A 23195-nucleotide genomic window follows, 5' to 3' on the forward strand; every position below is an offset into this window, starting at 1 on the left:
AAAAGTGCTCCAGTGCATCTTTAAAACCACTATAGAAAGCTGTTACAAATGGCAACCACATGGAGGGGGCCACACACACCCTCGGAATCCAGGATGGTTAACAGCTGGGAGCTTTGCTGATGATCAGTGATGTGCTCGAGTGTTGGAAGTAACAGAAGCGCAATTAAAGCTATGATCATAAAGAATCAACCGTCTGACTGGAGGATTTCCGTCTTAAGAGTCACCAAACTGATGCAATTTTGCTAATTCTCCATTGATAATTAAAACGGTACTACAGGGGCTGCCGCAGGGCTCAGCAGATACAAGCACTTACTAGCATGCCTGCGGTCTGAGTTTGATCCCTGACACCCACATGGCAGGAGAGAACCTAGTCCCCAGCTTGTCTTCTGACCTCCATACACATACATGAGACGTGGGCAACCACTCCAGCCACCCTCACAAAACGAATTAAAATGTAATAAAAATTTAAAGGATGCTGCAACTAACACTTTAAAATTCAAATTTTGTTAACAATTAAAGCAAGCAAAACAAAACTAATGTAAAGAGCACCTTCCCCTAAAAACAACCATTCCAGACCAAACAAAAATTACTCAAAAAGGAAAAGAAGGAAGTATTTGTTATCCTGAAGTACAACTCCTTAATAGCACAATGGCAACCCCCTCACGTCCTGGAAACAAAAGACAACAACCGGGCCAAACTCTCTGAGGGACAGGAGTGCCCCAGCTGGGGGCCATACTCTCTGAGGGACAGGAGTGCCCCAGCTGCTACTCTCCTTTCTGCTGTATTTCAGGTGAGGGCCTGGCTGGGTACCTGAAATCAGAACCTTTAAAGAAAGGGAATGTTCAGCCTTCCAACAGAGACAGAGAGAGAAAGGGAAAGGTGAGTGGGAGGGAGGGAGGGGAGAGGGGGGGTTTCAGGGAGTGATCACAGAGGACACAGAAACACTACAGTCAAAAGAGAATGTTCAAAAAGCCAATAAGCATGCTACCAACTCTTAACAAGACCAAACAAGGCTTCCCCACATCTCTGTCACAGTTCAGCACAACTCTGGGGGAAAGACCACCGACTCGGGATCCCAGAAACTAAAAACTGCCTCTGTTGCTTTCATTTCCCTAGCCATCTTTTTCTTTAAAAAGTTTTTACTATTTAGCTAATGTATGTGTGTCTGCGTGTGAATTTGTGCATCTGGGGAGTGTAGCGCCCACAGTGGCCAGATGAGGGTGTTAGATTTTCTGGATCTAGAGTTACAGGCAATTGTGAGCTGCCAACATGGGTGCTGGGGTCCGAGCTGAGGTCCTCTGAGGGACGACTGCACTCTTGCCCGCTGGGCCATCCCTCCATCCCCTCCAGCTGCCTTTGCTGCGTCGATATAACTTCTTTACACAGCTGTAATCAGAGTTAATACAATGACCGGCTTCATGACACTGGCCAGAAACGTCAACAAACAGAAGACGAAGCTGTACACAGAGCACCGAGGACTGTACATCCGCTCTTTGGGAAGACCTTTAAGAACTGGTGTAAGATGGATGAACACTCAAGTTCTCTAGAATGATTCATCTTTCTAAGTTCTAGATTGCCAAGGTTTTACCATATTAAATCTTTCTTAGAATATCTGAAAACATTTCCAGTATGGTTCTCTTAATATTCTTATTATATATTTCTCTGAGCTATTTTATTATTCTCAGAATTTCCTCCTACTTAGAACTGAGTCAAAAAACGAAAGCGTGGTGAGAGTAAAAGTTCCTCTTGTGTACAGGTTCTCAAGCCAGAGTCATCTTTTTCTAAGACAGTAAAACTAACAAGTCACTACTCACTTCTCAACACAGTTCCTACAGCAGTGTTTAACCGAGAGTCAATACACACGAGTGTCCCATCCACTGAGGCACGTGTGCTTGAGAAGGCAGGAGACCAATCCTGTTACAACAGATAGAGTTTGGGTCACACCAGGCAAGCCAGAGAAGATCAGAACCATTCCAACTCGCACCAAATCTGCCACATCATGGCACTGGGTAGGCAAATATTGGTTCTCCGGCTCTCAGGTTGGGATCATCTTAATTCTTTGCTTGAACTAGATAACTGAGTTGTACTATTTCTGCTATCCCTTATCATCGGAACAACTGAAGGTATGGTGGCTCATGCTTGTATCCTGAGCACGTGGGAAGCGGAGTCAGGACGACAGTTCTGAGAAGCCAGCCTACTCTACAGACTAAGACCCTATCTCAAAACAAAGAAAAAGAGAGCGAAATAAGACAAAGACGTGAAACATTTTGCCATTGCATGCATCAATCCAAATACTTCATCGGTATTTATTCTTTTGTTTACCTTCTGACTTCCCTCCAAAAGTAACTGTAAACAGGATTCTTGAGATGGGGCAGGATTTCCCTTGGGACTCTAATCATAGCTCCTGTTGTTCATGGATGTCCCCAGCAGCTAGCATGGACTGACACACTGTGATTATGCAGTGAGTTTCACAGCTGCAGATGGGGTGCAGAACTGGGTCTGAGGGCCACCCCGCCACTGGTCAGCTGTGACTGCAGAACTGGGTCTGAGGGCCACCCCGCCACTGGGCAGCTGTGACTGCAGAACTGCTGGAGCTAGTGAGGTAAAGTTAAAAGAGTACCAGATAAATAACAAGTATGTATGCTCTCATCTAAATGCATGCTTCCATAAACAACAACAAAGCATGGCTGGGTAATTTGGCAATTACCTACACTAACAAAAAGAATGCTAATGAATTAATTCATATTTTCCTCTAACAAGAGAAAGGCAGCCCTTGTTGGGATTGCTAAACTAAACATGTTTGGTAAACATGTCTGTGTTTCTAAATGAGACTCTGGACTTAACATTTGAAATTGAAAACATCACTCAAAACAGAAGACTCAGGACTCCACTGTCCACCTCTTACTTGGGATTTTGTCTTTTGTCTGTCGGGTGATGGTGACACAAGACTAACCCAGGACCTTGGGCTTGCAAGGCAAGGTTTCAACCATCAAGCTTTACCTCAGTCCCCACTGGAGTTTCTAAACAGTACATGGAAGTCTGTGGAGTGCTAGCCTCTGGCTCTGGCCCTCTGGAACTGTTAGCACCTGAGATTACTGAAAGATCCACACAAGACTGGGCCCATTACCTTTCCACTGTGGAGATGGGGAGGGGCCCATGAAGCCACGCCCCACCCTGAGCATTTATAGACAATGCTCTCTCACATCCCACTGGCTCAGCAAGCTAGACTTGAGTGCAATCCTTTCTTGAGTCTGTCACTGGTCCTATCTGAGATGAGAAGACAGCTGTCTCCTCAGAAAAAGCTGACACAATCAAAGCTTTAAATTAGGCAAACATTTAAGACAATAATCAAGAGAAACAGTTGTGGTCATTCATATGTTATGCTTGTAGGGTAAATATGATTCTGCCATAACTTTCCATTTGTGATGTGAATTTTCTAACAAATATATTTTATAGAACTACTGTATAGTTAGCAAAATTTAAAATGAAATCAAACTATTAGGCAGTCTATCATCAAACTTTAACAGTCCCAGCATTTTTGTCCCCCAGCCTGGTGCTTAGTCCAGTCCAGTCTCAGGCTGTGCTGCTCTCAGACGTTTATGAAGCGGAGCATTGATGAAGAACAGTCATTTCTACAGTTTTGTGGCCAAGGTAAAGACCAAAGTACTAGCAAGTGGTGTGGGCCTTCATTTGATGTCCCCAGACAGCGGACTGGCAAGAGGGAAGGCCCTCAGCCACAGCCCTTTCAAAGGTTCAAACCCCAACAATGCTGTATGAGGAACCTTCCAGGTCAGGGATGTGGGTGACACTTCAATCTGCAACAGGGTTTAGACATTCAACATTATTGAAAAGTATACATTATTATTTTATAAGGTGTCCACATAGTAAGAATCAGTGTCTACTTTAAAGTGAATAGTGCTACAACAGTTGTCTTTTAAGGAAAATATATTTACAGTTTGGAGAGACCACCCATGGTTAAGGACTGGTTCTATTCTTGTAGCAGAGGGCCTGGGTTTGGTTCCCAGCATGGTATACATATCACCTCACCATGATTGCATGCAAACCCCCCCCCCCCCCCACATGCACATTTTGGCTATATGAGAATGGTAGCAGTACACAGAAACAAACAAAAATACAAAACAGGAAAAATCGTATTGGTTGATCAGTTGCTAATGAATAGTAAAGGCCTGAAACAATGGTAACATATGATGCATATATAAAAATGTTGCCAGCATACAGATATGTACAATAAATATAAATGCACACAGTAGTAGAAATCAGACATAAAGGAGAGAGGCCAATCATACAGACAAATGCCACTAACAGATATACTGGGAGTTCAGACACTTGAATCCCTGGGAATGAATGACCTTGTTCCTTTGAGATTTCTTTATAAAGGAAGCAAAGGTGTCATACAGATCATAGGTCACACTCTGATAGACCATCAGCAGCAGGAGAGAGGTTAACAGAAAACAAACACATAAGCTGGGCCCTCTCCTCAATGAACCTCTGCAGTCAAGTCTGTTTTTAGGTGTTCTCTAGAACCAATTCAACCATCACATTTCCTGAGGGGGCCCAGCTGCTGATGCTGTGAAGCCTATGTGTGACTAAGACCTATCCCAAGTCCTGCCTGCTGCTTAGAACTCAAGGTCACAGACTGCAAACCTCTGTCCACAGAGTCCTAAGAGACCTTCCAGTTCTAGTCAGTCTCTTACTCTTTATGCCATAACAGCAAAATCTTCCCTTTAGACTTAGCCATCAACATTTACTAGTTTTAAAGCCTTAGTTAAATTTGTGAGTCTGCAGTTCCTCATCTTATAGAGTCAATAAAGACTCTCATCTCTAGGGTTCCTTGGAGAATTAAATGAAATATTTAAGAAGAGAGCCAAGCCGGGCAGTGGTGGTGCACGCCTTTAATCCCATCACTCGGGAGGCCGAGGTAGGCAGATCTATGTTAGTTTAGTAGTTCGAGGCCAGCCTGGTCTACAGAGAGTTCCAGGACAGCCAAGGCTGTTACACAGCGAAACTCTGTCTCACAAATAAAAAAAATTAAAAAAGGAAAGAAAAAGAAAAAGATAGAGAAAATGAGTCTGGTGTATGCTCATGAGGAAGAGGCTTCTTACTGTGTACAAGGCCTGTGGGTTCTATCCCCAGCACTACAAAAACTGGAGGGAGTGTATCCCAGCAACTCAGGGGAGAGACGAAAGTTCAAGCCCACACAGAAAACCCCAGGCCAGGCAGGGCCACCTAAGACCACAAGGGTGGGGAAGAGTCACTGGGAGGGCAGGGGGAGAAAGATCAAGAGAAGGAGAGGTATGTGCTGCAACTATGGTTATAAGTTAGTTATTCTGGTACTAGATATCCACCAAGATATATATAAAAAATGGATTTAATTATGTGATTGGCAAGCAAAAGTTTGTAAGAGCTCAGCCTCTAATTAATCAGTGGCAGTGTTAAAAAAAGTGAGGCAACAAAACCCCAGACTCAATATTATATAAATTAAATGACATTAAAAAAGCCATAAAATGTATTCAACACAAAAATCCGGGGAAGCACCCACCTAAAAGTCAAAGGAGCCCTAACATATCATGACTATACTGTTCAAAAGTTTTGAAGAGTCTTTTTAAGATAAAAACAGCTAGGAGGTGGTGCCTGCCTTTAATCCTAGTACTCACAGGGCAGGTGGATCAGAGTTCAAGACCAGCCTGGTCTACAGAGTGAGTTCAAGACAGCCAGAGCTACACAGAGAAACCCCATCTTGAAAAACAAAAACAAAAGACAAATAAAAGGTTGAAAACATTCAATTAGAACAAAACAAAAACAATCCCACTCAAGCCTTTGCTATCATCATCCCCATCCCCATCCCCATCCCCCCCCCCCCCCCCCCCCCCGTGCTTGAGGGCTCACTCACACCAGACAATAGTGGCCTGCTGGAGATTGAGTCCTCAGGTCCCAGCCAACTGTAACAAATGGTGTCACTAGGCTCTGTGAAACAAGCTGTGTCAGCTTCTAGGGATATCCTGCAGTTTCTTTCTGACTGACAAATGCAAAGGAGAGCCGGGTGGGGTGGTGGTGGCTGCGGCGCACGCCTCTAATCCCAGCACTCAGGAGGTAGAGGCAGGGTGGGTCTCTGTGAGGTCAGACTGATCTACAGAACTAGTTCCAGGACAGGCTCCAAAGCTACACAAAGGAACCCTGTCTCTGAAAACAAAACAAAACAAAACTAAATAAAAAGGAGGCTAAAGGAAGGGATGACAAAGAAACACAGCCTATAATGAGAAAATTTCAATTGAATTAATCCCTTCTGCTGCTCACATCTCTAAGTATAAAGGAACAGAAAGCTAAGATCAAATGAACTGACATCCATTTTAACCACTGCAGCTTTTCAGGGTTATTTTGTGATTCAAGAACAAATTTTCTAAGAAATATATTAATAACATATTAATAATTCTGAAGACATTTTAAAGCCAACAAGAAGATAAGCTTTTTGATTACCACTAACTAGCCTGAACAGTTTTGCTCTATCTGACAAATTCTCCAGCGTTGCTGTGTTATGTTCATGAACAAGACGTTGGCCGACTGAATGCACTGGCAGGAGCAGCCCAGACTGAAGTCTGAGTGCACACACAGTTGCAGAGGGTTCTGATGGGCTGCGGTGGGAACGCCAGTGAGGTCAGGTCAAAGGGGGTTAAAGCAGGCCAGGATATGGGCAAAGGGTACATCAAACACTGATGTTAAAAGGGCAATTAATCTTACAGAAATGCTTCCTGGGGAATGAGCTCTCCATCTTAAGAGCACACTATATGCTGGAGCAGTAAAAATGAACACGCACAAGCATAAGGCTTTTATCCCATGATCACAAACAGAAGGCAGGCGTTGTTTATCAGAGCCACAAGGCTTTTACAGCACTCCATCAACATCTTCCGGGTCTAGGCTTACTGAGTGCGGGTCACAAGGAACCACTCAAAGTCCATGCATCTTTCTTCCATGCATAAGCTGTCTACTATATATATATATATATATATATATATATATATATATATATATATATATATATATATATATAAAATTATAAAATATTATATATATAAAATATATAAATATATAAAAATATAAAAAAATTATATATATATAATTTTTTCTAAGACATTTCGAGAGCCTTGGCTCTTTTGATAGTTTCATCAGTTTCTAAACATGTGTATTTTCTTGACTTTTGCTTAGAACCATTAGATTTCTTAGTGAGAAGAACATATCTTTTGAATTTAAAATTAAAACCATATACTTACCCATAGTCATGGAAACTATAGGATTATTTAGACCATTTAAATAATTTAAACTGATTAAGAGCCTTTTGACCATAAATTGAAAAAAATAAGGTAAAAGTTAAATAATAAGCCTTCTTCATCTTAAAAAGGGAGGTTTCAAAATATTGTCTTTAAAAATGTTATTACTGTTTGTGCATTATGTGTGCATGAGGAGAGTGACTTGTCTTAACTACTATGGGTTCTGAACACATATCATCAGGCACCTTACCTGCTGAGTGACCACGCGGCTCAGAGCTTTTGTTTAGACAGTACATGGGGACCAGTGAAGCAGCTGCACCATGTGACAAGGCAGGGACACAGAACTGGTTTGCTTTACTGACTGGTGTGCACATATCACTTCGTTTCCTAGTGCCAGCAACAGAGTAAACGTTGCACAAACCTAGGCCTTCCACTTTTGGAAAAGCCAGGTTAACTCACTTAGCTTTTTGAGACTAAGACAAAAGTAATTAAGGAGGGGAATTCAGAGGCATCTTTTATTAGATCCAGCATTACATCATCTCCATTAATAGAGGAAGAAAATAATCATTTTTATTTCTTTCATTTCAGAAAAGACACCTATCAATGGACTTAGATCTACAGAGATTAGTCAGCAGTGTGTGTGCTGGACAAAGCCCAGAGATGGAAGGAGGGGAAAGCGATCAAGGCAAAGAATCTGGCTAATTTCAGTTTTCAGTGTATGACAAATTTCATAAACTATAATTACCAGTTCTGCTGAACTTTATCAATGATTATAGTAGATCTTTGCTCACAAAGGGCCAACATTTAAAATGTTGACTTCCCACTGTACAGTGTTTCTTCCATAAGATATAAACGCAATCAAGAATAGAGAGAACTCAAAGCAAACAGAGCTGGAAGAGACTGGCAAGGCTCCCATAACAGGAGGTAACCCACTTCCCATGGGTCACTGTGGTAGTCTTCCTGAACGACAAACATTCCATTGGCACCAACGGCACTGGCAGCCTACTTCTGACCTCTTTACCAGGTCTGAACAGCTCCGAAGCAATCACACCTGCTACGTGACAAGCAGCGACTGTGAAGATGCTGCAGCCCTTCACCACAACCACACTGCTGGCATTCTGCCCTGTCCAGAAGGCAATTCCTAACACGTGCATCAATGGCACAGAAGTCTTGCCATAAGTGAAGGGAGAACTGGTCTTTATAAATTTCCTTATGAATTTTGTTTGTAAAAATATATTAACAGGGGCTGGAGAGATGGCTCAGTGGTTAAGAGCATTCTCTGCTTTTCCAGAGGAGCCAGGGTCAATTCCCAGCACCACACAGCAGCTCATAACTATTTTTAACTCCTGTTCCAGGGGATCCAACACCCTCATACAGATATACATTCAGGCAAAACATCAATGTACACAAAGTACAAATAAATAAATTAAAAAAAATTATATCAACAAAAGAAAAACTAGGCTAATTGTAAAACCTTATAATAATATAAGACTATGAAGTCTCACATGGGAAAAAGTGATCTCATTTACATTCTACAAGCAGACTATAACAGGAAACATACTTATTGCATAAACTAAGAAAACTGGATCCATTAAAAAATTTAATGATTGCTCAATTCAAATGGCAGGAGAGCATAGAGAGAGACATTAGTTCACATTCTAATGTGAGTGCAGAATATGACTAGAGTTATAAAACCATTACCTCGTTCTTCAACACTCATCTTAGGCTGCTGGGGGAGGGAGAGAAAGGGAGGCCGGCGAGTTTTGCGGACTCCTCTGGGAGCAGTGGCCGCAGTAACACCACACACCCTACGATCTCGCCAGTCAACTTTAATCCTCGCCAACCCTTGAAGGATCTGCCCCATGTTTGTTACCCACCCCCAGCTGCTGTGCCTGAAAACAACACACTACACACTACACAAAGAATTTACCATACAGAACAAGGAAAAATACAAATGCACCTCATTTTATTTTTGTAACTCCTGTGGTTTCTCATAAAGCACATTAAAAATAAGATAACTGCCAGGCATGGTGGCACACACCTTCAATCTCAGCATTGGGAGGCAGAGGCAGCTGAATTCTTCAGAAAGTTCCAGGCCAGCCAGGTTCAGTAAATAGTAAGACTCTTACACACACACACACACACACACACACACACACACACAAAGTAATTTTGAAGTCAGTTTAATTGGACATTCCAAGTGCCCAGCCTCCATTTCACTGAGTTCCTTAGTACTTCTCCAACATTTCCGAGCTTACTGACGGTCTCAGGCATGGATAAAGAACAGCAGACACACTCAGGCATCAGAATGGTCAGGACCTTTTACACCATGCACAGGCAGCTGCTGAGGTGCATGCCCTGTGGGATCTGACCCGTTTTTCCCTTCCCAACTGCTTCACGTCTGCCCAAGCCCATCTTCATTAAGTCTCCTCGGAACTGCCGAGGGAGCCGCTCACTGCAGGCTCAGTCCGGATCACCCCAGAGCTATGCATCTTCCTGTCCTTTCCAACTGACACCAAAGCTTTCTTCAGAGAATGCTACTCTGTATCTTTCGTATCTCAGAGCAACAAGACAACACACACAGCACAAAGAAAGTGAATGATGGAATATAAAATTTGTGACCTCACAGGGAACCACAAGTTAGACAGTTGTCCAGGAAGGAGGAGATCAAGGAGTAAATACGTGCACGGACGTCGGGAGGAACTAGAAGGGAATCGAGACGGCTAACTGAACCACTCACTCCTCAGGAGAGCTCCAGTACGGACTAAGCCTCTCTTCACACCTGTGCTGTTTGTGCCACACCGAATACAAACCAGGAGAAAACAGCCCAACATGGAGAACTAATCAATGAAATCTTAAAAGAAATTTATAAAACAAAAATAGAGGTTTGTTATGCTACGCAGCTTACCAGGTTTTCATAATTATATTGGAACACTGGGAAATAAAGTTTATAGGCTTTTAAAATATTTTCCTAGATAAAAACTAAGCATTTGACTTTTGAGTTTTAAATTTTAACATTTAGTTTATTTTGTGTGTCAGAAGATACCTTTTAGGAGTCAGTTGTCTCCTTGTCATGTGGGTCCTAGGGACTGAACTAAGGTTGAAAGTTTGGTGGCAGGTGCCCAGCCACACCTAGCCACCTAGCCAGGCCTGGTTTCTGACACTGACATTGTAGTATACTGAAAGAGGAAGATACCTGACTTAGGGCCCAGTACACAAGTATTCATCTCTGAGTCATTTGAACTCCACTGAAACCACAGACACCATGTACCTGTGCTCACCTTTGGTTTGTTTCCTGTTCTTTCTGTCTTGGCTAATTTCCCTAGCCACTTACAGATCAGAAGGAAAAGAACACAGGGCAGCTCATTGCGATGCTCCAGTGACCCCAAGCTCGCTGCCATAATATAGCACATCCTGCTGTCATGATGAAGTAAGACTGAATTCCTTCATGTCTGAATCACAGGGAGGAGTACGCAATGGTGCCACATGGGCTCTGTAAGTACTTTCTCTTTTTATCATGTGATGACAGCTAGGTCTTATCCACACACACCCAAATTTCAAGTCTTTCACTTTCCCCTTGACCGCGGACAGGTACTCCAAATCGCACAGTGCAGCTCCACTCTGACCGCGGACAGGTACTCCGAATCGTACAGTGCAGCTCCACTCTGACCGCGGACAGGAACCCCGAATCACACAGTGAAGTTTTTCACTTAGAGACTTGAAGCTTCTGAATACACCCACAGATTTTTAATTGATAATATTTTCTGAATATAAATATGAAATGAAAAGAGGCAAAGATAAAAGTTTTCCAAACGAAAGACACAGAATTAAGGACGTGTCCAATTCCATGGTATGAGATTGAATGCTGTGTATTGGCACTACTATTTATGACATATCAATGAAGCATGAGTCCTCCCATCAACCAGTGGCCGATTTGAGGAGGAGATGCCTGCTATTCAATCACAGCCCCTGAACAGTCTGAAGCAAATCTTTAGGTTAAAGAGTTTTTTTTTTTGTTGTTGTTATTTTTTATTTATTTTATGTATACAGGTGTTTTGGCTGTCTGCATGTTATATCTGTGCACCATGTGTGTGCCTTCTCCTTGGAGATGAGAAGGCATCAGCTCCCCTGGAACGAGTTATAGACAGTTGTGATTCTTACAGTTACAGCCACCATGGGGGTGCGAGGAATCAAACCCAGATTTTCTAGAGAGCAGTCAGGGCTGTAGTCACCAAGCCATCTCTCCAGCCCTGTGTGCGTTCAAGTCTGAGTGGGAAAAGCCTGCTATTCACCCACAGCATCGGTCACTGTCCAAGGCAGCCTGTGGGCTGAAGTCTGAGTGGCTGTCTCATGTCTCCTCTCTTCAAACAACAAAGTCACTCTGCATATTCTCTAGCAAAGAACATGCAAATAGGGCCAGAATTCAGGAGAGAACAAAGAAGCTTTGCAAAAACACATTCACAAATGCGCTCACTATTCTCAGACAAGGCCATGATAATCTTGTATGTATCATTATATCCTGGGTGGAAGATGGCAAAAGTGGACACAAAAATACTCTGATAGAGGGTGTCAGACTTTCCTGTATTCAACATTTTAGTGCACTTGACAGTGGGCAGGAAAGCCAATACAACAAAATAAACACAGAAGCAGCACACATTCCTGAGGTCACACCATGAATTAAGTCAAGAGAACAGAGTGAAGAATTCAGAGAACTAAGTTAGGAAAAAGCACACATTTCAGAACACTTTTAGACTAAGGTTTTATTTAAGGACTTTGTGTGTGTGTGTCTATCGGTATGTGCTCCATGAGTGTAGGTGCCTGCAGAAGCCAGAAGAGGGCGCAGGATCCCCTGGGAATGCTACAGAAGCTGGAGTGCTGGGAACCAAATGGCAGTCCTCTGGAAAGCAGGAAGTGCTCCTAACCTCTGGGCCATCACTCTCGCCCCAAGACTATGATTTTCTTTAAAAACAAAACAAAGCTCGGCAGCGGTGGTGACGCACACCTTTAATCCCAGCACTCAGGAGGTGGAGCCAGGTGGATCTCTTTGAGTTTAAGGCCAGCCTGGTCTACAGAGTAAGATCCAGGACAGGCACCAAAACTACACAGAGAAACCCTGTCTCAGAAAAAAACAAAAAAACAAAAAAACCCAAACCAACCCAACCCAACCCAAACCAAACAACAAGGAAAATGAAAACAAATGGCCACCAAGTAGAAAAACCAATGCATAGCTCAGCAGGTGGCAGTACGCAAGCTGATGATCCTGGGAGCCTGTAGCAGTGTGTGTGTGTGTGTGTGTGTGTGTGTGTGTGTGTGTGTGTGTGTGTGTGGTCTTCTAAAAGTTATCTGACATGGCCATGCACACGGCACTTGTGTGAATTCAAGGTTTCTCTAGCAAAGAACATGCAAATAGGGCCAGAAGCAGACCAGAAGGCAAAGACTTTGAAGACTGAATAACTACAAGATACCGGAATGTCTGAAAACTGCAAAGACTGGGCTAACTGAACCCAAAGGCGCTGTGCTTACATACCTCTTCACAAATGCAAAGGTGACTCAGACTTAGCTCTACTTCTTTGTGAACTTCCTCAACCACACCTAACAGCCAGAAACTGGCAAACACGAAGTAAATAAACTCAGATAGCAAGTTAGTGAAGGAAATAAAAATTTCAAATCCTATTATTGGATTAAAAACTATTAAAGTTACTTTTAATAAGCAAAGCACACAAGTGTATCAGGGAGAGCCCGTCCATCCTGCCGCAAGCACAGGACACTCAGGGACGCTGATAAGCTTGCTGCTTGTTTGCGGCAAGGCAGTCATGACAAAACTGAGTTTAACGTGATGTTCTCACACTCAATATCAAGAATCCCATAGGGTCACACAAAGAAATAAAGTTAAAAGGATTTATTTATTTTTTTTTCTAGACAGGGTTTCTCTGTGTGTCCCTGGCTGTCCTGGAACTCACTCTGTAGACCGGGCTGGCCTTGAACTCATAGATCTGCCTGCTTCTGAGGGCTGGGGTTAAAGGTATGCGCCACCTGGTGATTTATTTTTGGAAACATATTGTGGCCAGGCATGATGGTGCATGCCTGAAACACCAGCAGCACCCAGGAAGCAGAAACAGGAGGCTTGAGATCTGCACATTAGGCTAGGTGAGGTTACAGTAAGACCTAGTCAAGAAAAGAAGGCTGTTTCTAGGAAGAACACAATAAGGACACATTTGAAAATTTTTTAAAGATGTATTTATTTATTTATTATGTATACAGTGTTCTGTCTACATATATGCCTGCACTCCAGAAGAGGGCACCAGATCTCATTATAGATGGTTGTGAGCCACCATGTGGTTGCTGGGAATTGAACTCATGACTTGTGGAAGGATAGCCAGTGGCTCTTAACCTCTGAGCCATCTCTCCAGCCCCTGTCATTTGAATTTTAATTTCTCTGATTTTTACTTGATAAAATGGCCTTTAAAACATACTACAGCCGGGCGGTGGTGGTACACGCCTTTAATCTCAGCACTCGGGAGGCAGAGCCAGGTGGATCTCTGGGAGTTTGAGGCCAGCCTGGGCTACAGATCAAGATATAGGACAGGCACCAAAACCCTGTCTTGAAAAAACCAACCAAACAAAAAACAACAACAACAACAACAAAAAACACCATACTCCAAAGTAGGAAAACTTAGTGCAAAGAGATGAGCATCTGAAAGTCAGCGACTGTGGACAGGTGTAGGAACTACAGGTCTCATCACATTTAAAATGCAGAAATGAGTTTCTACTCTAAAACTCTGAAGACAGTGAAGACAACCACACTGTGCTAGTTTGCTATCCTAACTAGCACTGGAAGATTATCCTTGAACCAACAAGGTTCCCAATTACTAAAACTTGAGTCAATAAGGATTAGACAGATGAAAAAATGCGGCTATACCTCTAAATGGGACCTGAGACATATTTCTCTCTGAGTTCTTTCATATAAATTTTCATTATTTTGTATTTATCAAATATATACTCCTACTAGGAGACATTAAAAAAAAAACAACTAAAAACACACACTAAACACAACCCATTAAAAACTAAGTAGAACTCCATCAGAATTAAAACTATTTAAAATGAGAAGACAAACTATAGATTTTGGGTGGGGGGAAGTCTACAGAATTCTTCCAAAATATATAAATGTTTTTCAACACACAGCAATGAAGAAGTCATGAAAACGGGGGATGTTTCACTAAAGGCATTTGGCGAGTGATAATAAGAGCCCAGACACTAGCTGCATGTGGCGCACACCATCTGCAGCCTCTCGGGGTACACAGCACAAAATCCTCCTCACACAAACAAAAACAGCACAGTCATGGGCAGGGATTCAAACCAGGGAAACACAAAGTAAAATCACTGTGAGACGCCAACACACAACCAGCAGGATCACTATGAAACATGTCAACGGTGTAAAGAAACTGGAGCCTTCCTATGTTACGGGCCAGCACACTGACGGCAAATTAAGCTTACCGCTGGAGCTAGTCATTTCATCCCTGGGAATCTACTTAAGAAATGTGAGACCATGTTCCTGACAAGATCCATGCCAATGCTCACAGCAGAATTAATCATAAAAGTAAAAAGCTGGAAATAATTTAAATGCTTATCGACAAGTAAACAGGCAGACCAATGTGACATCTGATCTACCTAAATAGTATTGCTCACCAATAAAATGAAGCTACTGATACTTGCCCCCCGCCCCAACTCCTCCAAAAAGGACGGAAGGGAAAGACATTATGCCAGATTGCAACTCTACTTATCGTATGAGTCTATGTACATGAAATATTTTTTAAAAGGCAAATCACAGAGACAGAAAGCAGACCAATGGTTGCTTATGGCTGCTAGTCAGGAAAGAGGTCAGCTCTAAGTGTGTAGCAGCAAATATTCTGAGACAAAGATGTTCTAATTGCAAATCGTGATAGCAGTTATACAGAATTTATTTTTAAAAAGCTATTGAGATATCAAAAATAATGGATGGAAGGAAGCCTTAAAGGAAAGCTAAAATGATAAAACAGTAAAGAGGGACTGTGTCCAAGGCCATACAACAGCTTAATGTTACTTCAAATGGAGTTATCATAAGCACTACAATTTCGGGTAAGCCTTATACAAGAATTCATTAATTTAATGGTCAGGGAACACTTATGCCACCCCAGAGGTACAGGAGGCACCCTGACATAGTCTGGGAGCTCAGCAAAGGCAAGTCACACACTAAGACTTCATAAAACACACAACCTCTAAAACCAGTAAATCTCGACTTCAGTAATTTTGTGTTGTGGATTATTTCATAAAAAACTATTGAAGTATTGTTTTCATGATTAATAATTCCTACCTCCTTCCTACTAGGTCTGAAAGAGTAAGGATGCTCAGGGTATTAATGTTAACGAACAGTCATATACCACTGAAAATTCCTCTTAAAAAATAGTCAGCAATGAGCACTGTAACAGATCATAGGGCTGAGACTGCAAACGACTTAGTTTCTTACCCAGTGACTGGGTGAGAAGAGCAGCAAGACACCTGCACACACATCCACATTCAGAGCAGATCTTGGGTGGAAATCTGAAATGCCCTCAGGTTTTAGCACTGATGTAACAGCACACTTGGAAACCTCCACAACTGACCACATATGACAGCTCACATAAAAATGTAGGCAAACTAAAAACACCATGGAAAAATCACCTTTAGGTTGTGCATACAGGTACGTGTAACAGGTAGGTGTACGTGTGTGAGCGCACAAATGAACTTGGTGTTCAAGCTTGCATTTGACCCCCAAATCATTCATTACACGTATGCAAAGAGTGTATTTTATTTTGTCAAAGAGAACTGATTTCTTGTTTTGTTACAAGTGTTATAAAACAACAGATTTCCCCTTAAAGGGTAACAAAAATATCATGTATCAATGTAGAATATCCATTTAACCTCAGCAACCAAAGGTTTAGAAGAGAAAATGATAGCAATATCTTGCAGTTGCTAAGCACCTTACCTTCGGGGGTGACCGCGGAAGGACAGACTTCTTTGAGGAGATCTCCGAGTGTATGCAGCTGTCCGTCTGAGGCCACAGGACGGAAGAGCTTCTGAATGAAAGGCCGTTCAGTTGTAGTCTATTTGAGAAAGAAAAACAACCCAAGGAAATAAGTCTTTGTTGCTGTTGCTGCTGACTACACACACACAGATCATAAACATGGTCCTGGTACTAGTGTCTTCTGATGTGGCTTAATCATAAATAAACATAATAATCATAGGTATCACTGATGCAATATCACTGGGGGGGAAAAGGTTAACATAATAAATTCATGTAAATCTGATTCATGCAAATAAAGAATATCAGACATTCTTAAAAATCGACTAGCTAGACTTCAGATAGCAACCCCCCTTGTCCAGTAGGGACAAAAGGCTCTGTCGAGAACTCTAGAAGTGATACCATACAATCACCAAATACAGGAACATACCCTGGCTAACTACTGCACTAAAAAGGAGATTTTTTAAGGGGCTAGAGATATGGCTCAGGGGTTAAGAGCATTGGCTGCTCTTGCAGAGGACCACGGTTTGGTTCACAGCACCCACAGGATGGCTCACAACCATATCACTCCAATTCCAGGGGATTCAACACCTTTTTTGGCATCCATGGGTACCAGGCATGCATACGGTGCATATACATACAGACAGGCAAAATACTCACACATGTTTTTAAAAAAATCTTTAAAAAGAAGCTTTATAATGAGTCTATTGTAAGAGAGTTACGGGTTAAGTGGAGCAAGACATCTGATAACAATGAATTCTGATTAAGCATCCAAGGTTTGATAGAGATAAGAATTTCAGTGCCAGATGTGGGATACTTTCCTGAGAGTTAAAGGTCCAGAAGGTCCTGGAGACCACCAAAACAACACAGGCTATTGCCATTGCTCTTAGTTGCCCACCATAACTAGACAGTAGGCCATATTGCTAAAGACACCACACACTTTGGTTGCAGGACATAGAGAAATCAATTTGGAACTGACCTGGAAATTCCTCCCTGCTGGCTAGCTTTCATAGTGCTGGAAGGTGCTACACAGGCCACTGGGGGAGAAAAACCATTAACAGTATTACCCAGTGGTGGTCCCTGCTTGCAACAATACTGACCTGCCAGACAAGACATACTCAAGACGCTGAAAAAAAGGAGTGACTCTTGTGGGGGTACCCCAGTGCGTTCTGATTAGACCCAATGCTTGCTCTATAGGGAGGAATCGGTGCCTGGCTGTAATCCCCTGGGCTGGGGAGCCACTGGCTCCAGTGGGAACCCACTGCTGTTGTTTTGTTGGATGGCCATGCCGGTGAACTGGTTTCTACATGTTTACATTTGTACCCATGGCTAAGTGCTGCTCTAAACGGGTCAAAGAAGCTTCTTGCAGGGGCAGTGATACAGAGAGTGAGTCACTGAGTGCTCATCCCTAAACAGGAAGTCTGTACCAACCCTCCTCCCGGCAGGCTCAGAGCACATCCCAGGTCGGACAGCAGAGGAGGGCTGCGAACTGCTGTCCCCTGGTCATGACATGGCTGCTGCACCATGCACTCACAGCAGCTGTTGTCACCTGCACTAGATCAAACCAGTTAATGGTGCTGCGCGGATGGGGGAAGGGCTCAGGAGTCCCTCCCAGAGCTGAGGTGCTATTGGCAGTGGCTGGCTGCTGAAGGAGTCATTATTCTTCAGAGGTGTGGCTGATGGTAAGGCTCCCATGCCCCAGTGATGCCCACACCTATGTGCACAGCAGCATTAGGGGGATTGAGTTACTTAAAAAAAGTAGAAGAAAATAAAAGAAGACACCGAAGGAAATGGGGTATGATCAAGGTAACTTTGCATTTATATGCAACTACCCAGTGATAAGTAAACATATTCTCTGAAACCAAAAACAGAAGAAGCCCAGCCGACTATGGCACTAAGAAGGAAAGACTCCTTAGAAGAGTCCCTGCTAGAGTGGTGTGCACACTGTGTAACCGGATGCGGTAACACTGCATTCTTAGCAAACTTCTAAAGGTGACAAAATTATCAGGATAACCACCACAAAAAGAGCTAGTTCTAATAGTTGCATAGTCTATCCACTCTTAAAGCCCATTTTCTTCAGTGATCAGAGTAGAGAAGCTCTGCAATCAAGTAGCTCAGGCTGGCCTGGAACTTCCCATGCTGCCTCCCATGCTTCCTCCACTGCACCTCAGGAGTGCTGGGATTGCAGCCGGTGTGAACAGCAGCTCAACAGCCCTGTCCCTTTTGTCTGCCCTTAGGACTGTGATGAGCACAAGGAGGTAAATTGAGGGAATGAAGAATATTTCTCTTCACCTCAATTCTTAGTCCATTTTATGATGTTAAGTTTTAATTTTAAGCCTCCTGGTATAAAAAAAATTGCAAAATGTCTAAGAACAAAAATATGTGTAATCTAAGAATATGACTTCAAAAGACAAATCTTAGGGGAAATACGTATGTATGTATATATGTTGGCTTTTAATCCGTCTTTTTGAAACATCTATCATTTAGAAACTAAAACACAAAGAAAAAAACATGCAAATGTAAGCAATTCAGTGGATATATAATAAATGTTAAAAATGGCATGTGAACAACATAGCTGAGAATTTGCGGCCATTATAAAAATAAACTGTACAAAACAAAACTCAGCAACACATATCAGAAATAATTTGGTTCCCTTACTTATAAAGCCTATAGTTTCCTACACACATTAAATAAAAACTAGCATGTCCAGGTAACGGATTAACTACACAAAGATAATAAAGTTAGTGGAGGCCCAGAAGAAAAGAAAAGAAATAGGACTACGGTAATCACTTAAATTGTCACCACCCACTTTAGCTGTCTGTCTGTCTGTCTTCTGATGAAAGAGGCTTTTTCTCTAGACTAATGGAAAGCATGGGGACAGCCTCAGTAGGAGATGAAATGGGGACAGGCAGCAGTGTATTCCTACCTAAGGGAGGCACGCAGAATGCACTAGCAGGAACTGAAGCCAGCAACGTCACAGTAAACTCTAGAGGGCTTGGTTCTCTCATACCTAATGAGCATCAGAAATGTGAGGTGGCTGAGTGACAAGAAAACTACTTAAAAACAACAGGTTAAACAGGAAAAGCCAAACAGTCATGTTAACAAGTTAAAATATTTTCATCATTGGGAAAAAAAAAATGCCCAGTTATTTCTCAGAATAGCTCCTGTTCTCCCTTCCCCAGTTACAATAAAGATAAAACTTCTCACAATAAAACACCTTAACTCAACACCATGAATGGTAACCAAAGGAAAGTGCTGTTTACATCAATCACAAATAAAATGCAAAGGAAAAAGCCTACCAAATACAGCCAAGTATGTCAACCAATATCGCATCAGTGCTGACAGGACAACTCTGCTGGCTCTGGTCAACTTGCTAGACCTACTCTAGTAAATTAGAAATTAGGAAACATATAGACTGGGGGAAGAGGCACATTCTTACAAACTAAGATCAAGTTTGAGTTTCAGGCATTTATTAAACCACATGTAACAAACAATTTCAGGTATTGTCTAAGAGTGCGGGCTCTGATGTGATAGAGTTAGCTGGCAGTTCTGTCATTCATTTCAGAGCCATGGACACAACGACCCAACTGTTCTGGAAGTAACTACATATGCAGACACACAGAGCTGTGGACAGATGAGGCTCCATTTCATCCTGCAGGGAAGCTGGAGCAGGAGAAGGTAAACAATTCAATACAGCTTCAGGAACTCCCTGAAACTGACCAGATTCACTAGCCCCTCTCTGTCAGAGTCAGCAATAAAAGCTGGGAGGACCTCTCTGCTGAAGGAAAACTGAGCTACAGAGACCCTCAGACAAGCTGGACTGCAAAGATGACTCAGAGCAGACCAGCTATCTGAAAGAAGTTTAGATCAACCAGGGCACCTGGACAGGACACTCTACTACCTGCCTGCAGGATGTTCAGTGTGCTCCAGCTTCCCAGCTTTTATGAGGTGTCATTTATGCTGGGGTAGGCAATGGTGATGCAGCTGTCTTTGAGTCATTTCTGCTCCTCTACGTAACCCCTCACCTATTCTGCAAATAACCCCAATAAAACCTACTGGTTCAGGAACTTGGACTTGGTTGATGTCCATATTTCGGTCTGACATTGGATCCCTATCTGGGGTGAGGAGATAGGTGTGTTGCGTCTCCCCAAGAAGACATCACACAACAATAATGCTCAGGACTGCAAAACTTACAAACAGCTTTACTTCAAAGGTAAGAAAGAACAGTGTCTTAGAGAGACTTCCATCAGGCAGAACCTAATGATGAAAGGGGCCTGGTTTATTGAAGTCTGCACAGATTTCCTAACAGCAATCCCTAGAAGGTTTAACATCTCCCAGTGAATCACACAAATCACAACCAAACAGACAATCTCTTGTGTTGCTGTGGGTGTAGCACAGTGGTATAGTGCTCCCCTGGCCTTCAAGTGTTTAGTTCAACTCCAGCACCACAAACACAAATGAAGGCCACACTCGACACCTCTGCTCCAGAGCCCCTAGATGCACACTCTGGGGCCCTGGCCAGGCTAGAGAAACAGACACTGACACCGGGCATAGGTTGCTTTGTCCCAGCTACAGCAACCAGTGCTGATGTCACCAGCTGTTTTACATGACTGGTTTTAAGTCCCTTTAAATAGAGTGATTGAATAGGGACATTTATCAGTAATATTTACATAATTTAGAAGGGTTGCTTCGATGGAGTGAATATTATCCAATTATGTACACCCAAAAATGTCACAAGGAAATTCCATACTTTGTATAATTATTCTAACTATTAAAAAAACAAAATGTAACTAAGACTATTTGGGTATGGTGGCATAAACCTATAATCTCAACACTCTGGAGGCTGAGGCAGGAGGATCAAAGTTTGAGGCCAGACTGGGTTGGATATTGAGAAAGGATGGGAAATGGGAAAGAAAAGTAAAGAAAATAGAAAGGAAAACCCAAACAACACGGACCAGATGGGGGTTTGTTGTTCAATTATTGCAGGGGATTTTTGTTATGAATTGCAGGTATTTAAAAGGTTAAGAAAAAAAATCAAGCTGTATTGAACAAGAATTGGAATTAGCAATGTCTACTGATTGAGAATATAATTAGATTTTCTTAATTAGGTAACAAGTACTATAAGGTAAGAACTGCATCTACAATTTATAGAAGTGTTCAGAAGTGACCAAGATTGCTCTAATTTTTTAGACAAAAACTTTTATATTACCAACAAAATAAATTTAATTGTAAGGTATTAGAATAACTATGCTTTAAATAAAAAAAACCTTAATAACCTAATTAAAAAAAACTGTAAACATGCTCAATTCTGCACAAAAGATACCTTCCAAAATTAAAAACCTCAACAATTATTAGGATCACCAAATTTCCTTGCCAGCAGTGAAATCTCTCCTACTCTATTGAAAGACTCCATAGCAAACCACATAGCTGATGCTATTCCATTCATACTTGTTTTTTTTTTTTTTTTGCTTTTGGTTTTTGGAGATAGGGTTACTCTGTGTAGCTTTGCACCTTTCCTGGGACTCACTTGGTAGCCCAGGCTGGCCTCGAACTCACAGACCCGCCTGCCTCTGCCTCCCGAGTGCTGGGATTAAAGGTGTGCGCCACCACCGCCCAGCAGCTATTCCATTCATAATGGTAAGGGCATCACAATGACTGGCATGAACAGAACTGCACAGAACAATGATGTTTCCTCTTTTTAAAATAGTCTTAAGATTGCTTGTAACAAAAGCATGGCTGGAAGAACAGGGAGAACTATCTAAGCAGGACTGTGGCTGTAGTCTAGGATCTGTAGTAAATTATATTAGGAGTTTTCATTAAAGATCTGTAATGTACTTAACAGGGCATCATTATGCTAATACATGTACAGATGGACAGCATACATGTAAATAACTAACATAGTAGTAATGAAACACAAACTAGGTACTATGAGGAAACGCCGAGAAGCCAGAGCACAAAATTTCACTATGAGGGCTCCGGTCACGCACAGATCAGTGATAAAGTGCTTGCCTACCATGAGCAAGGCTGGATCTTCAGGGCCACCAGATTAAAAGAAAACAGACCTGGACTTCTCACCAACAAGAAGAGAAACAGAACAACAGCAACAACAAAACCCACAAGTTATGTAAGTTTAAGTTCCAGGAGTGGAAGATGCCCCAGTAGGTATGAAGTAAGCAGCCACCGCACAGAACACAGAATTAACTTTAAAACATCATTTCAAAAGACGATGTGAACCAAGGTGAAGTATAGATGGCCGGCAGGCTTCCAACTTAAAATAGAAGCTTACTAATTTTTTTTTTAATGAAGAAAGAGATAATGACATTTCAGCATTCACCGGGACCTGCAATAACAGTACCTGCTGGAAATTAGTGGATAACAAGACCCAGCCATGGGCCAATGTGCAGACTGCAGCAGAATAAACAAGTGTGATTGGAATCCCAACTCCTAGCACAAAGCACTGACTCTAAGTGACAGCCAACACTGGGAGTCTGTTTTCTCAATCTGATAGCTTGGAAATGTTATCTGTGAATGACTATTATGCTGAAATAATAAGATAGGTAATAATTAAAATGTAAAATAAATACTGCAGTTGGTGGTAACAAAGGCTAATTCTTTTCACTCCTGACTTTTAAACCACTATTAAGTGAAAGGAATAGTAGTTGTTACAGAACCAATTACAGAGAGAATCAAAAGTAATTAACATTCCACCTTCAGTTTCCTTTGATACTTTATTAATTCAAATAAGCACTCATGGCATAAAGTCAAAGCTTTACACAGGACGCCCTGCCAGACTTATCAACAGCAACGTGACAGAGGCTTGAAACTGTCACGACACATGTGGCTCAAGATAGACTCATGCATGTCAGATTTTCATC

The 23195-nt window shown here is 42.1% G+C and overlaps 1 protein-coding gene across 5 annotated transcripts in view; it reads right to left on the reverse strand.

The window, feature by feature from the left end:
• Nucleotides 1-23195, reverse strand: part of Atg5 (autophagy related 5) — a 110566-nt gene that overhangs the window by 1703 nt on the left and 85668 nt on the right. For all 5 annotated transcript variants that reach the window (XR_013044969.1, XM_006996703.4, XM_006996704.4 and 2 more), the window contains one exon: nt 16285-16402. Coding sequence is in view for 4 of the 5 variants with exons in the window: in XM_006996703.4 (XP_006996765.2) it covers nt 16285-16402 (118 nt within the window). In the remaining variant the exon portion in view is untranslated. The remainder of the gene's footprint in view (nt 1-16284; nt 16403-23195) is intronic.

This window comes from Peromyscus maniculatus, chromosome 16 (assembly GCF_049852395.1).
Source record: "Peromyscus maniculatus bairdii isolate BWxNUB_F1_BW_parent chromosome 16, HU_Pman_BW_mat_3.1, whole genome shotgun sequence".
In the NCBI taxonomy this organism is placed as follows: Eukaryota; Metazoa; Chordata; class Mammalia; order Rodentia; family Cricetidae; genus Peromyscus; species Peromyscus maniculatus.